This window comes from Aethina tumida, chromosome 3, assembly GCF_024364675.1.
Source record: "Aethina tumida isolate Nest 87 chromosome 3, icAetTumi1.1, whole genome shotgun sequence".
Lineage (NCBI taxonomy): Eukaryota > Metazoa > Arthropoda > Insecta > Coleoptera > Nitidulidae > Aethina > Aethina tumida.
The window spans coordinates 1355670-1373850 of record NC_065437.1 but is presented as its reverse complement, the minus strand read 5'-3'; the positions used below and the strand labels follow the sequence as shown (position 1 = coordinate 1373850).

The 18181-nt window shown below is 26.4% G+C and overlaps 1 protein-coding gene across 1 annotated transcript; it reads right to left on the bottom strand.

Annotated features, from left to right (window-relative positions):
* Positions 1 to 10787: 10787 nt before the first annotated feature.
* On the bottom strand, positions 10788 to 12576 carry LOC109604546 (uncharacterized). Its single transcript, XM_020021079.2, has 3 exons — positions 12511 to 12576; positions 12174 to 12222; positions 10788 to 12116 (listed from the first exon to the last, which is right to left on the bottom strand). Exon 3 carries the CDS (start codon positions 12114 to 12116, stop codon positions 10860 to 10862), a length of 1257 nt encoding a protein of 418 aa, XP_019876638.2. The 5' UTR covers positions 12174 to 12222; positions 12511 to 12576; the 3' UTR covers positions 10788 to 10859.
* Positions 12577 to 18181: the final 5605 nt, after the last annotated feature.

The following is an 18181-nucleotide window of genomic DNA, read 5'->3' as shown; positions in this document are numbered from 1 at the left end:
CTAACCTAACTTAAAATAACCTAACCTAAGTTTGGGTCTTGATTTGGCTCAAAATAAAGTTTTGTGTCTTGAACAATTACAATTATGTGTATAATTAATAATAATTATAATTATACATAGAATCTCAAAGTAAAAATGCCTTCAGAACCTTCATAAAACATATATTGTTTAGGAAAAAGGAGAATAATACAGATAAACGTGGAACAATTTAATTCCCCTTAATTCTCAAACATAAGTTCGTATGAAACGTCCAATAAATTCCATTGTGAAGGGTGAACATAATATGTTTCTCTTTAATGCTTTGTAAAAAATTATATAATATTTTACATAAAAGTAACTTACACAAGAGAAACATTATACAATATTATTATGAAAATGTTACCCTCACACAAAATCATTTTATGAAGTTCTTCTTTAAAAACTTTTTCGCAACAATTTATATATCAGCTTTTGGTTCTTTGTTGCCGCTATTTTTTCATATCTGTCATACTAAGACGCCATTTTCACGAGGGAAAATAATAAATGTGAAAGGCGAATAATTCATTTTAGTAACAGAAAGAACAGATATATAATAAAAAGTCTGTTAGACATAAAAAGATATAAAGATAGTATGTATTTATTTAGTTTTTATTTTTATCTCAGGAAACATTACAAGGCATCTTAAAAATGGATTTATTTCAGCTTCAGGGTGCACAGCAAACTTTTGTTGCTTGCTCACAAGAAGTAAACTAAACTCTAATTAGTTTTAACATAAATAATACATTAAGGTATTTATCAACACTGATCTAATGTGGTTCTGTGGTACTTTATACTCTTTCACCTTTACTTGAAGCTGAATGCCCTTCAAAGTGTGAAGGAAAGGAGGCTGAAATTCGAAGTCTCCTATCTGTCATCCCTCCTACGTTGTTCAATCAGTGATAAGTCCTCAGATTTAGTTGGCTAAGGCAATAAAACTGTACCAGAATATTGGAAACACTCCAAAGTAACCCTTGTAACATGATATCAGCCATTATAATGTTGTAAAACTGGACTTTGGTGGGCTGAAGCCATTTGAAATGAATGAAGAACTCTTTCACCTTTAGTTGAAGCTGAATGTCCTTCAAAGTTTGAGGGAAAGAAGGCTGAAATTCGAAGACTCCTATCTGTGATGACTCCTAAGTGTTCAATCAGTGATAAGTTCTCAGATTTAGTTGGCTAAGGCAATAAAACTGTATCAGAATATTGGAAACACTCCAAAGTAACCCTTGTAACATGATATCAGCCATTATAATGTTGTAAAACTGGACTTTGGTGGGCTGAAGCCATTTGAAATAAATGAAGAACTCTTTCACCTTTAGTTGAAGTTTAATGTCCTTCAAAGTGTGAGGGAAAGGAGGCTGAAATTCGAAGACTCCTATCTGTGATGACTCCTAAGTGTTCAATCAGTGATAAGTCCTCAGATTTTGTTGGCTAAAACAATAAAACTGTACCAGAATATTGGAAACACTCCAAAGTAACCCTTGTAACATGATATCAGCCATTATAATGTTGTAAAACTGGACTTTGATGGGCTGAAGCCATTTGAAATGAATGAAAAACTCATTCACCTTTAGTTGAAGCTTAATATCCTTCAAAGTTTGAAGGAAAGGAGGCTGAAATTCGAAGACTCCTATCTGTGATGACTCCTAAGTGTTCAATCAGTGATAAGTCCTCAGATTTAGTTGGCTAAAACAATAAAACTGTACCAGAATATTGGAAACACTCCAAAGTAACCCTTGTAACATGATATCAGCCATTATAATGTTGTAAAACTGGACTTTGGTGGGCTGAAGCCATTGGAAATGAATGAAGAACTCTTTTACCTTTAGTTGAAGCTTAATATCCTTCAAAGTTTGAAGGAAAGGAGGCTGAAATTCGAAGACTCCTATCTGTGATGACTCCCAAATGTTCAATCAGTGATAAGTCCTCAGATTTAGTTGGTTAAGGCAATAAAACTATATCAGAATGTTGGAAACACTCCAAAGCAACCCTTGTAACATGAAGTCAGCCATTATATTGTTGTAAAACTGGACTTTGATAGGCTGAAGCCATTTGAAATGAATGAAATAACACAATAACAGCACTGAATTGTGTCTGTATTACAAGAATTTAATAAATACAAGTATTGTAAGACCTGGTACTACTGGTACCACCCTCGTAAGCGACACACTCACAGGAATTAACCGAGGCAATAAATCTAATTGCGAACTGTTCGAACGCAGCTAACAAAACCATAATAGCTCCTTAAGATATCATCTGGGAAGCTGGAACCGTGCCAAATTCCCACCCCCTAATGGAACACATCCACCGGACCGCCGGTTTTAGTTCTGGAAAACTTCAAATGCGAGACGAAAATAAAAAGTGGGATGCATGATTTTATTTATTTTCGGGACGGGGTGATTTTATTCGGTTTTATTGCGTGTTGTTTATTTAAATTCTTGACAATACGTGATTTAAAACTAGGTGTTACTGTCGCAAACACGTAAAATATTACAAATCAATATTTTATAATAAAAATTTGTAGTCTAAACAGCTTTATAAAATCATTAAACCAATGTAACACAGAGCAAAACGGGGGGGATGATTTATTAGTTCCTCATCGTGTCTAGATTTGTAGACGGACCAAATTGAAAATTAAATTTCAGTTGATTAGAGCTGAGTCGTCTAATAGGTTGGTTGTCAGGCAAACATGTCCGCCACAATAAGCATAATTTGATTAGTTAAAACGCATAGAATCTTTGCGAAGGGTGATGGGGTGGTGGTGTCGACCAGAACTGAAATTTCCCAAAAGGTTTCACGCTAAATTCGCCCTCGGAATTAGATTCAGAACCGTCATTGAATTCCTTTTATTATTTAGTGGGCATTTCCTTTCGATGTCTACAAATTGCCTCCATGAATATAAATTGAACTATTGCCATTGCTGCATTAAAATATCCACTCTATTAAACCGCCATTAACAAGCAAAATTTATCAAAATCAATTGTTAAGCACTGTATTGTTATTTACCCGGTACAGAAATGAGTAATTTACGTATTTATGATTAACTTTACAATATATAACCTCAACATTATAATTAACAATCTTTTTCATCATTCTACCTAACCTAACCTAACTTTTTACTACTAGATTAAGTTAGGTTAGGTCAGTTTTTAGTTAAAGTAAACAGTTCAGAGTAAATACAAGGTTTTGAATACAATATAGCAACAAAAATAAATAAATAAATAAATTGCACAGTTAGAAATGCAAAATTATTAAAATATGACATGAAGTTTATTTAAATAAATCATGAACCACATACATAAATTACTTTTTCTGATACAAAATATGTTAGGTTAGATTAGGTTAAGTAAGGTTAGGTCAGTTTTTAATTAAAGTAAACAGTTCAGTAAATACACACTTTTAAAAATGTATTATTACATTAATACATATGTATATACAATATTTTTAAGTCAAAAAACGTTTTGAATATAATGTAGCAACAAAAATAAATAAATAAATATATAGCACAGTTAGAAATATAAAATTATTAAAATATATGAAATTTATTTAAATAAATCATGAACCAAACACATAAATTGCTTTTTCTGATACAAAATATGTTAGGTTAGGTTAGGTTAAGTTAGGTTAGGTCAGTTTTTAATTAAAGTAAACAGTTCAGAGTAAATACACAATATTAAAAATGTATTATTACATTAATAAATATGTATATAAATTATTTTTAAGTCAAAAAATGTTTTGAATACACTGTAGCAACAAAAATAAATAAATAACTATATAGCACAAATAGAAATACAAAATTATTAAAATATAATATGGAATTTATTTAAATAAATCATGAGCCAAACACATAAATTGCTTTTTCTGATACAAAATATGTTAGGTTAGGTTAGGTTAAGTTAGGTTAGGTCAGTTTTTAATTAAAGTAAACAGTTCAGAATAAATACACAATATTAAAAATGTATTATTACATAATAAATATGTATATACAATATGTTTAAGTCAAAAAAGGTTTTGAATACACTGTAGCAACAAAAATAAATAAATAAATATATAGCACAATTAGAAATACAAAATTATTAAAATATAATATGGAATTTATTTAAATAAATCATGTGCCAAACACATAAATTAATTTTTCTGATACAAAATATGTTAGGTTAGGTTAGGCTAAGTTAGGTTAGGTCAGTTTTCAATTAAAGTAAATAGTTCAGAGTAAATATACAGTTTCAAAGATGTATTATCACATTAATAAATATGTATATACAATATTTTTGAGTCAAAAAAAATTTGAAAACAATGAAGCAACAAAAATAAATAAATAGCACAGTTAGAAATACAAAATTATTAAAGTACAATATGAAATTTATTTAAATAAATCATGAACCAAACACATAAATCACTTTTTCTGATACAAAATATGTTAGGTTAGGTTATATTAAGTTAGGTTAGGTCAGTTTTTAATTAAAGTAAACAGTTCAGAATAAATACACAGTTTTAAAAACGTATTATTACTGTAATAAGTACATAATACTTTTAAGTCAAAGAATGTAGCAACAAAAATAAATAAATAAGTAAATAAATAGCATAGTTAGAAACACAAAATTATTAAAATATAATTTGAAATTTACTTAAATAAATCATGAATAAATTACTTTTTCTGATACAAAATATGTTAGGTTAAGTAAGGTTAGGTCAGTTTTTAGTTCCGATAAAATACACAGTTTTACAAATGTATTATTTTATTAATAAATAATAATAATAATAATAACAAAAAAGTAAAAAATAAAGGTATTAGTAGAAAGAGCAAAATAAGCTTTCAAATATAGTTTAATGAATAATTATTAATAAATAATGATATAAAATTTATGTTAGGTTAGTTTAGGTTAAGTTAGGTTATGTCAGTTTTCAGTCTCGATATAATTCACAATTTTCCAAATATATAATATAAAATTTATTTAAATAAATACTCAGTATTATAATAATATGTTCATTATTTTTTAAATATCCTAAGCACAGCTTCGAATTTTTTATTTTCTATAACTAATTTATCAACATCAAAGACCACCCCCCTTTCCAACATATTATTGTTCCAATCAGCACACGCCCTCCTCTTTTTCGCCACCACATCATTGGTCTTCACCTCAACTTCGTACTTGTAGCAACCAGCTTCGCCGGCACTACCCAGATACGTAACGTAAAACTCCACGAACGTCCCGAAATAATAATACGAACACTTGAACAAATCCCCATCGTTGTACATAACCCATTCGACATCCAACCCACCAAACGCTTTGGTCGCCTCCAACTGCCTCAGACACGCGTCCCGGTGTTTGCTGCTCAGATGCTCGACCGCGTCCTTGAAAACAATCTCGTCTCGGCAACGGCTCAAAGGACACTTCACGATCCTCGAAGGGCACTCGTGTCGGCTGAGCTGATCGATGGGGAACAGTTTCCTGCAACTTTCGCAGCACTTCGTCAGCTTCCCTGTCAGTTGTCTCGTGCACAAGGGGCACATGTTGCCTTTGCACGTTTGACAGACGGAGTGGCCGTACAGACAGGTGTAAACGTCCTTGATTATGATGTTGTTGCATGTGTGACACCTCTCGCTGTACGACTGCCTTTGTTGGATCCTCATATCGACTGATTCTGGCACCTCAGCATAAATGGGACTTTGAGCCTCACAGGGGAGGGTTTCACAGGCTTTGTTGTTCAACAACTGAGCGTTGTCGTCGTCCGGTGATTTTTTGTACGTATATCTGAAACCGCAGCTTTCCTCATGACCGCAGTCTGCGTCAAACTTAAAGCTGAAGGTGCAGCCAACCTCGTGGTACCTACAAGGAAAAACGTACGCCCCCAAAGTGGTCTCCAAAGCCCTCTGCCTCGTGTACAGTTGCTGGTCCCTTCGGCTCAATGTTTTGAAGCATTTGCCGCAGATTTCCTGCTCATTCTTGTTGATGGCCAACGGAGTGAACGACAAGTAACCGCCGCACGTACTGCACAACAATTTTTCTAGTAGCTCTGTAGGTACCGTTGCCTCGTACATTTCGCTACTAAACTGGTATCTTATCTTAAATTGTGGCAACGTGACGAATTCGTAAAATAAATATGAGGTGAATTTTTATCAATTTTCTTATCACAGCATAAATTCAGTGACACGGTTTATTTTTAACGCTGTTTATTATCATAATTATCTGATTCATATTGATGGGGACCTTATAAGGCCCGAATAAAAAATATATATAAGTCCAACCCCTCTGTATACTCGTGGGGTGAACTTTTACAGTCGAATCCCCATAAAAAATACGTAAGAAAACAAATCACTTATATGGATTCGTTCCCTTTTTATAACTGCTAAGAATAATTTATTGTTTTTTTATGATATTGAAATTTATTGGCGCTCTCGCATTCACAATTGTTAATAAAAATAATATTTATACGGTGAGAGAAGATTGGAAGAAGAAATTTTTTATAAAAATGGGACAATAAAATTGAGGTGGGTGATTTTTTTTAAGGGAAAGAATTCAGAATAATTTATTATTTTTTTATAATGTCGAAATTTATTTACTAAATGTTAACATTGTTAATAAAAATAATGTGGAAGAGTGTTCACGAAATATTTAATATTGTAACTTGTAAGATTTTACAAAACATTTTTATGAAAATAAGGCATTAGACGTTACTTTAGAAAAACTTCTCAAAATAATTTATGAGTTTGAAATTTATTAGTGCCCCCTCATTCACAAAATGTTATTAATGAACTTAAACAAACAAAATTTGGACTGTTAAAAGATTTGTAAAAGATATCTTTTAGAAAAATAAGACATTAAAATATTTTAAAATAGATAAAAGATTTGTAGAAGATATTTTTTAGGAAAATAAGACATTAAAATATTGTATGTACCAAAGTCCCTTAGTATGTAATTTTGATTATCATTAATTGTATTTACTGTACATTAGCTTAATCATTGTTTGTTAAATAAGATATGTTAAAATCATGTTATATTAAGATTCCTTTAATCTTGTTTAGATTACTAATTGTTGTATGATTTGTACCATTTTATTGTCAATATAATCAAATTATTTGCTGTTAATAAAATTATTATTCTAAGAAGTTTTCTAAAGAAAATTTACTATTTTTTAATATATTAATGTGTCATTTTGCCAAAAAATGTCTTCTACATATCTTTCAATAATATAAATTTCATTTTTCTTAACAATATTAAATATTCCTTAAATTTTGGGGCATCAATAACTTTTTAAATAATAAAATAATTAAAAATAATTTAGAACTGTTTCCATTAAACAAAATCCAACCACCCACAATATTTTTATTAATAACCTTAAATATTTTGTGCACTAATAAATTTTGATTTTATAAATTGATAGTCAATAATTCTAAGAATTTTTATTTAAAGTAAATATACTATTTTAAAATATTTTACTGTCTTATTTTCCTGAAAAATATCTTAAACAAGTCTTTTTACAGTTCAAATTTTATTTTTATTAATTATATTGAATATTTTGTGAATGAGGAGCACTCATAAATTCACAACGCACAAATTAATAATAAATTATTCTAAGAAGTTTTCTAAAGAAAATTTACCATTTTTTAATATACTAATGTGTCATTTTGCTAAAAAATGTCTTCTACATATCTTTCAATAATATAATAATTTGGGGGCACCAATAACTTTTTAAATAAAAAAATAATTAAAAATAATTCAGAAACTGTGTCTCTTAAACAAAATCCAATCACCCACAATATTTTTATTAATAACGTTAAATATTTTGTGAATGAAAAGGCACTAATAAATTTTGATCTTATAAAATGACAGTCAATAATTCTAAGAATTTTTTTTCAGGAAATATAACATTTTAAAATATTTTACTGTCTTATTTTCCTGAAAAATACCTGAAACAAATTTTTTCACAGTTCAAATTTTATTTTTATTAATAATATTGAATATTTTGTGAATGAGGGAGGTAAAAATAAATTCACCACTCACAAATAAATAATAAATTATTCTAAGAAGTTTTCTAAAGAAAATTTACTATTTTTTAATATATTAATGTGTCATTTTGCTAAAAAATGTCTTCTACATATCTTTCAATAATATAAATTTCATTTTTCTTAACAATATTAAATATTCCTTCAATTTTGGGGCATCAATAACTTTTTAAATAATAAAATAATTAAAAATAATTCAAAACTGTGTCTATTAAACAAAATCCAACCACCCACAATATTTTTATTAATAACGTTAAATATTTTGTGAATGAAAAGGCACTAATAAATTTTGATCATATAAATTGACAGTCAATAATTTTAAGATTTTTTTTTAAATAAATACACCATTTTAAAATATTTTACTGTCTTATTTTCCTGAAACATATCTTAAACAAATCTTTTCACAGTCCAAATTTTATTTTTATTAATAATATTGAATATTTTGTGAATGAGGGGGGCACCAATAAATTCACCACTCTCAAATTTATTATTAAATTATTATAAAAAGTTTTCTAAAGAAAATTTACCATTTTTTAATATACTAATGTGTCATTTTGCAAAAAAATGTCTTCTACATATCTTTCAATAATATAAATTTCATTTTTCTTAACAATATTAAATATTCCTTAAATTTGGGGGCATCAATAACTTTTTAAATAATAAAATAATTAAAAATAATTCAGAACTGTGTCTATTAAACAAAATCCAACAACCCACAATATTTTTATTAATAACATTAAATATTTTGTGAATGAAAAGGCACTAATAAATTTTGATCTTATAAAATGACAGTCAATAATTCTAAGAATTTTTTTTCAGGAAATATAACATTTTAAAATATTTTACTGTCTTATTTTTCTGAAAAATACCTGAAACAAATTTTTTCACAGTTCAAATTTTATTTTTATTAATAATATTGAATATTTTGTGAATGAGGGAGGTAAAAATAAATTCACCACTCACAAATAAATAATAAATTATTCTAAGAAGTTTTCTAAAGAAAATTTACTATTTTTTAATATATTATTGTGTCATTTCGTTAAAAAATGTCTTCTTCATATCTTTCAATAATATAAATTTCATTTTTCTTAAAAATATTAAATATTCCTTAAATTTGGGGACATCAATAACTTTTTAAATAATAAAATAATTAAAAATAATTCAGAACTGTGTCTATTAAACAAAATCCAACCACCCACAATATTTTTATTAATAACGTTAAATATTTTGTGAATGAAAAGGCACTAATAAATTTTGATCTTATAAAATGACAGTCAATAATTCTAAGAATTATTTTTCAGGAAATATAACATTTTAAAATATTTTACTGTCTTATTTTCCTGAAAAATACCTGAAACAAATTTTTTCACAGTTCAAATTTTATTTTTATTAATAATATTGAATATTTTGTGAATGAGGGAGGTAAAAATAAATTCACCACTCACAAATAAATAATAAATTATTCTAAGAAGTTTTCTAAAGAAAATTTACTATTTTTTAATATATTATTGTGTCATTTCGTTAAAAAATGTCTTCTTCATATCTTTCAATAATATAAATTTCATTTTTCTTAAAAATATTAAATATTCCTTAAATTTGGGGGCACCAATAACTTTTTAAATAATAAAATAATTAAAAATAATTCAGAACTGTGTCGATTAAACAAAATCCAATCACCCACAATATTTTTATTAATAACGTTAAATATTTTGTGAATGAAAAGGCACTAATAAATTTTGATCTTATAAAATGACAGTCAATAATTCTAAGAATTTTTTTTCAGGAAATATAACATTTTAAAATATTTTACTGTCTTATTTTCCTGAAAAATACCTGAAACAAATTTTTTCACAGTTCAAATTTTATTTTTATTAATAATATTGAATATTTTGTGAATGAGGGAGGTAAAAATAAATTCACCACTCACAAATAAATAATAAATTATTCTAAGAAGTTTTCTAAAGAAAATTTACTATTTTTTAATATATTATTGTGTCATTTCGTTAAAAAATGTCTTCTTCATATCTTTCAATAATATAAATTTCATTTTTCTTAAAAATATTAAATATTCCTTAAATTTGGGGGCACCAATAACTTTTTAAATAATAAAATAATTAAAAATAATTCAGAACTGTGTCGATTAAACAAAATCCAATCACCCACAATATTTTTATTAATAACGTTAAATATTTTGTAAATGAAAAGGCACTAATAATTTTTGATCTTATAAATTGACAGTTAATAATTTTATGAATTTTTATTTAAGTAAATATACCGTTTTACAATATTTTACTGTCTTATTTTCCTGAAAAATATCTTAAACAAATCTTTTCACAGTCCAAATTTTATTTTTATTAATAATATTTTGTGAATGAGGGGACACCAATAAATTCACAACTCACAGATTAATAATAAATTATTCTAAGAAGTTTTCTAAAGAAAATTTACCATTTTTTAATATATTAATGTGTCATTTTGCTAAAAAATGTCTTCTACATATCTTTCAATAATATAAATTTTATTTTTCTTAACAATATTAAAAATTCCTTAAATTTGGGGGCACCAATAACTTTTTAAATAATAAAATGATTAAAAATAATTCAGAACTGTTTCTAATAAACAAAATTCAACCACCCACAATATTTTCATATAAATAATGGTAAAACATTATAAAAATAGTATTATTCAAAATAATGTGGGTATTGAAGAAGAAATTTTTAAGATGATGAGATTTAGTTTTAAAAAAAGCTTTACAATAAAATTCTATAAAGTGGCAATTCTTTTATTAAAATAAATAATATATTTAAAGTGAACTTTCGAATAAAATAAATAATTAAAACAGCAGTATATCCAAAGTAGGTGACTTGTTTTTCACCTTCATCTTCTTCGCCTCATCCCACGTCAGAGTCAGCTCGTAAACCTGATTCTCCTTCTTGATCATGTATTTACCCTCTTTAGCTTTGTCGAACAGCAACTTCATGTGATACTTCCTGCCGTTGGGTCCGCAAAACCTCACCCTCCAAGTCAACCCCGCCTGTTGATTGTCGAAGGACTCACAATAGAACACCCCCTTCTCGTGGGCCAGGAACATCGTCGAATTCTTGGGGAACTTAACTATCAGCACCTCGTGCATCTTAATACTCCCATGCAACGTCCTGAAGTGCTCCTTGATCTTACCCAGCGACCCGCTGAAGTTACAATCCTCGATGGTGCACGTGTAGTCACAAAAAGCACAATTAGTTTCGTGCTTGATGATGTCCTGATAGGGATGGCTTTCAATGCACCCCTTGTACGAGTACTTGCACCTGTACATCAGCTCCCTGCACTTCTCCTCCATCTCCTTGTTGCGCACCTGCGTGATCCCCTTGTCGCACAGGCTGCAGCACGTCCGAGTCCTCGAGCAGTCCGAGCACACGTCGTGCAGCTCCTCGCACAGGTACACCGGAGGCAACAGCTTCAGGGAACAGTTGGAGCACACCGGCGTGGGTGAGGTGTTGGATATATTCAAACTGGGGTTCCTTTTCACCACTCCGCACCTGCGTTGGTCTATGTTCAGGCTCTGGGTCCTGGTGAAGGGCTTCTTCTCGAACTTGAAGTCCAGTTGGTCACCCACGGAGTCGTGCTCTTCGTGTTCGTCCACCACGTCGATTTTCTCTGGTGTCGGTTCGTCGTCGGACTCCTCCGGGCCGGTTATGTTGAAGGTGCACTCGACCTTGTCGCCGGGGAGGGCTTTGGTGTTCACCACGATGGCTCCATCTTTGTGGCACAGGTCGGTAATCTCATCCTTGGTGTCCTCAGCTCTCAGTACCACGTTGTAGGTGATGGTGTTGGCTATTTTGGTCAACCCCAAAAACCTTAACAAAATTCTGAAGTCGCCTTCAACGAATTTGGTTTGTATTAAGTAGATTTCGTTCTTGTAGAACATTAGTCTGTTTTCTGAGCCTTCGTTGATGTCTAGTTTGAGTACGTTGTCCTCCTGGAGGAGTAAATCATCATGTTCTTGGGCAAAGTGTTCGAAGATGTCTTCAGCTTGTCCCTCCCAGGAGCAGGCATACTTCTTGTCGGTGGGGCACAGATAAATACGTTCCATCTACAACATTGACCTTGTTAACACCTTAACATAACTTAATTATTTACTTATACGTACTATCTTTGATGATTTACTGATGCTTCTCAGCTAATTTATGGCTTTAATTCTGTAACAATGATTGTGTGATTATCTAATCTATCAACAATAGAGATGGGTTATTGGATGTAGCTTTATTTAAGGCAATTTCCAGTGACTCATTTGAAATAAAAGTTGACATTTCATTAGTAATACGTTTGCCAATACTTATAAATGAAATGGGTGTGAAACAAAAGCCATTTACTACTTTGTCACACTTCCCAGCAACACATTATTGCCTCCATCACACATTGAAAACGTTTTACCATCTTGAAAAAGGACTTTGCACTGGTGAAATTAAAATAAAACCTTAACTTACGTTGTGTAAACCATGTTTAATGTAACAATAGCACTTCAAACACCTTACTGTTGTTGAAAATAATATTTCGTGTCGTGTCGTAATCTACTGATAACATTTATCATGCGATACGTTGCGAGTACTGCAAATTAAAAAATAATCTTGTTTACCTTACCCAATAAAATGACTCATGACATCGAATTGTTGGTGGTCAATCTGAGCATCGACATATTGTTTGGGGGGTGTTAATATTTAAACTCAAAATTAAGTGAGTGACATCAAAGAGGGTGGAATTGGGACATGGACGGTGTAGCTTGGAAGCCGCCATACATTTAATATCCTTATAAATATGTGGGGGAAAGCCGCAGGCGGCCATTTACTGATCCGGTCATTTTGGAGGAGGCGTCCAGATATTGCGAAACATAACCGTCGGACGCGACCGACCGCTTTATAAGGGTGGCTTTTAAATTTATTAAGAAATCTTGAATAATTAGGTTGCGAGCACGGATCTTGGTGGTGGTTAATTAAAAATATATGTGTTCTTTAATTTAGTTGAGTCACAAACTTTCTTTAATGAATATTTTTTAATGAATAATATTTGGGAAACAATTAAATGATTTATTAAATAATAATTTTAAAACTTTCTTAATAAATAATTTTTAATGAAAGAAATATTAACAACTAAAATATTCTTAAACGAATATTTATGAATAATGATTAAGTTTCTTTATTTAATAAATATTAATGAATATTTTTAATAAATAATATTTTCTTAAATCAATAATTTAATAATGATTATCTACTAAATATAATTAATACCTTAATCAAAAAATAATATTTAATATATCAATTATTTTTTTAAGAATATTTTTAAAGGAATCAGTATCAATAAACAATATTTAATCAATATTCACTAACGTATATTCCTAAATAAAGAATTTTCATAAAATATTCATTAAAAATAATATTTAAAAAAGGTTTATTTATGAAAAAACATGAAGAATTGTTTTATAATTATTTTTCAGTTAATGTCCTTGACAGAAGAATTTTTAATGAATACTGAATGGAGTACCCTTAATAAGTAATCTTTTAAAAACAATTTTTGACGAGTCAATATCTTAATTAATAATCTTTAATGAATGATCTAATAAATATATATATATATATATATATATATATATATATATATATATAACCTTAATCAAAAAATAATATTTAAAGTGACAATTATTTTTAAGGTATCAGAAAGAATTTTTAATCAATATTCACTAATGAATATATTTAAAACATTAATCAAGAAATAATATTTAATGCAATAATTATTTTTGTTATGGAGAATTTTCATCAAATATTCATTAAAAATAGTATTTAAAAAAATATTTATTTAATCTTACAATAACAATTTTTGGCGTATCAATGTCTTAAATAAATAATCTTTAATAAATATCTAATAATAATATTAATAAATATATTTCAATGCTTCTTTAAATCTTTGATCAATGATCACTAATGAATATTTTAATGATGAAAAACTTTGAATTAATAAAAATAATATTGACAAAAAAGATTTATTTTTGAAAAAATATGAAAAATAATTTTATAATGGTTTTTCAGTTAATGTCCTTGAAAGAGACATTTTCAATCAATATTAATAAGTAATCTTAGAACAACAATTTTCAACGAATCAATGTTTTAAATAAATAATTACAATGAATAACCAATATATTTATATGCTTCAATAAAACATAATATTTAATATAATAAGAGGTTTTAAAAGAACATATTTAAAAGAATCCTTAATTAATATTCACTAATGAATATTTTAATGATGAACAAATTTGAATGAGTATTCCTAAATTGAAAATATTGATTAAAATAATATTCAAAAAAGATTTATTTGTGAAAAAAATATGAAAAATAGTTTTATAATGATTGTTCAGTCAATGTCCATGAAAGAGACATTTTCAATGAATATTAATAAGGAATCTTAGAACAACAATTTTCAACGAATCAATGTTTTAAATAAATAATTACAATGAATAACCAATATATTTATATGCTTCAATAAAACATAATATTTAATATAATAAGAGGTTTTATAAGAACATATTTAAAAGAATCCTTAATTAATATTCACTAATGAATATTTTAATGATGAACAATTTTGAATGAGTATTCCTAAGTTGAAAATATTGATTAAAATAATATTCAAAAAAGATTTATTTGTGAAAAAAATATGAAAAATAGTTTTATAATGATTGTTCAGTCAATGTCCATGAAAGAGACATTTTCAATGAATATTAATAAGGAATCTTAGAACAACAATTTTCAACGAATCAATGTTTTAAATGAATAATTACAATGAATAACCAATATATTTATATGCTTCAATAAAACATAATATTTAATATAATAAGAGGTTTTATAAAAAACATATTTAAAATAATCCTTAATTAATATTCACTAATGAATATTTTAATGATGAACAAATTTGAATGAGTATTCCTAAATTGAAAATATTGATTAAAATAATATTCAAAAAAGATTTATTTGTGAAAAAAATATGAAAAATAGTTTTATAATGATTGTTCAGTCAATGTCTATGAAAGAGACATTTTCAATGAATATTAATAAGGAATCTTAGAACAACAATTTTCAACGAATCAATGTTTTAAATAAATAATTACAATGAATAACCAATATATTTATATGCTTCAATAAAACATAATATTTAATATAATAAGAGGTTTTATAAAAAACATATTTAAAATAATCCTTAATTAATATTCACTAATGAATATTTTAATGATGAACAAATTTGAATGAGTATTCCTAAATTGAAAATATTGATTAAAATAATATTCAAAAAAGATTTATTTGTGAAAAAAATATGAAAAATAGTTTTATAATGATTGTTCAGTCAATGTCCTTGAAAGAGACATTTTCAATCAATATTAATAAGTAATCTTAGAACAACAATTTTCAACGAATCAATGTTTTAAATAAATAATTACAATGAATAACCAATATATTTATATGCTTCAATAAAACATAATATTTAATATAATAAGAGGTTTTAAAAGAACATATTTAAAAGAATCCTTAATTAATATTCACTAATGAATATTTTAATGATGAACAAATTTGAATGAGTATTCCTAAATTGAAAATATTGATTAAAATAATATTCAAAAAAGATTTATTTGTGAAAAAAATATGAAAAATAGTTTTATAATGATTGTTCAGTCAATGTCCATGAAAGAGACATTTTCAATGAATATTAATAAGGAATCTTAGAACAACAATTTTCAACGAATCAATGTTTTAAATAAATAATTACAATGAATAACCAATATATTTATATGCTTCAATAAAACATAATATTTAATATAATAAGAGGTTTTATAAGAACATATTTAAAAGAATCCTTAATTAATTATTCACTAATGAATATTTTAATGATGAACAATTTTGAATGAGTATTCCTAAGTTGAAAATATTGATTAAAATAATATTCAAAAAAGATTTATTTGTGAAAAATATATGAAAAATAGTTTTATAATGATTGTTCAGTCAATGTCTATGAAAGAGACATTTTCAATGAATATTAATAAGGAATCTTAGAACAACAATTTTCAACGAATCAATGTTTTAAATAAATAATTACAATGAATAACCAATATATTTATATGCTTCAATAAAACATAATATTTAATATAATAAGAGGTTTTATAAAAAACATATTTAAAATAATCCTTAATTAATATTCACTAATGAATATTTTAATGATGAACAAATTTGAATGAGTATTCCTAAATTGAAAATATTGATTAAAATAATATTCAAAAAAGATTTATTTGTGAAAAAAATATGAAAAATAGTTTTATAATGATTGTTCAGTCAATGTCCATGAAAGAGACATTTTCAATGAATATTAATAAGGAATCTTAGAACAACAATTTTCAACGAATCAATGTTTTAAATAAATAATTACAATGAATAACCAATATATTTATATGCTTCAATAAAACATAATATTTAATATAATAAGAGGTTTTATAAGAACATATTTAAAAGAATCCTTAATTAATTATTCACTAATGAATATTTTAATGATGAACAATTTTGAATGAGTATTCCTAAATTGAAAATATTGATTAAAATAATATTCAAAAAAGATTTATTTGTGAAAAAAATATGAAAAATAGTTTTATAATGATTGTTCAGTCAATGTTCATGAAAGAGACATTTTCAATGAATATTAATAAGGAATCTTAGAACAACAATTTTCAACGAATCAATGTTTTAAATAAATAATTACAATGAATAACCAATATATTTATATGCTTCAATAAAACATAATATTTAATATAATAAGAGGTTTTATAAGAACATATTTAAAATAATCCTTAATTAATATTCACTAATGAATATTTTAATGATGAACAATTTTGAATGAGTATTCCTAAATTGAAAATATTGATTAAAATAATATTCAAAAAAGATTTATTTGTGAAAAAAATATGAAAAATAGTTTTATAATGATTGTTCAGTCAATGTCCATGAAAGAGACATTTTCAATGAATATTAATAAGGAATCTTAGAACAACAATTTTCAACGAATCAATGTTTTAAATAAATAATTACAATGAATAACCAATATATTTATATGCTTCAATAAAACATAATATTTAATATAATAAGAGGTTTTATAAGAACATATTTAAAAGAATCCTTAATTAATTATTCACTAATGAATATTTTAATGATGAACAATTTTGAATGAGTATTCCTAAATTGAAAATATTGATTAAAATAATATTCAAAAAAGATTTATTTGTGAAAAAAATATGAAAAATAGTTTTATAATGATTGTTCAGTCAATGTCCATGAAAGAGACATTTTCAATGAATATTAATAAGGAATCTTAGAACAACAATTTTCAACGAATCAATGTTTTAAATAAATAATTACAATGAATAACCAATATATTTATATGCTTCAATAAAACATAATATTTAATATAATAAGAGGTTTTATAAGAACATATTTAAAAGAATCCTTAATTAATTATTCACTAATGAATATTTTAATGATGAACAATTTTGAATGAGTATTCCTAAATTGAAAATATTGATTAAAATAATATTCAAAAAAGATTTATTTGTGAAAAAAATATGAAAAATAGTTTTATAATGATTGTTCAGTCAATGTCCATGAAAGAGACATTTTCAATGAATATTAATAAGGAATCTTAGAACAACAATTTTCAACGAATCAATGTTTTAAATAAATAATTACAATGAATAACCAATATATTTATATGCTTCAATAAAACATAATATTTAATATAATAAGAGGTTTTATAAGAACATATTTAAAAGAATCCTTAATTAATTATTCACTAATGAATATTTTAATGATGAACAATTTTGAATGAGTATTCCTAAATTGAAAATATTGATTAAAATAATATTCAAAAAAGATTTATTTGTGAAAAAAATATGAAAAATAGTTTTATAATGATTGTTCAGTCAATGTTCATGAAAGAGACATTTTCAATGAATATTAATAAGGAATCTTAGAACAACAATTTTCAACGAATCAATGTTTTAAATAAATAATTACAATGAATAACCAATATATTTATATGCTTCAATAAAACATAATATTTAATATAATAAGAGGTTTT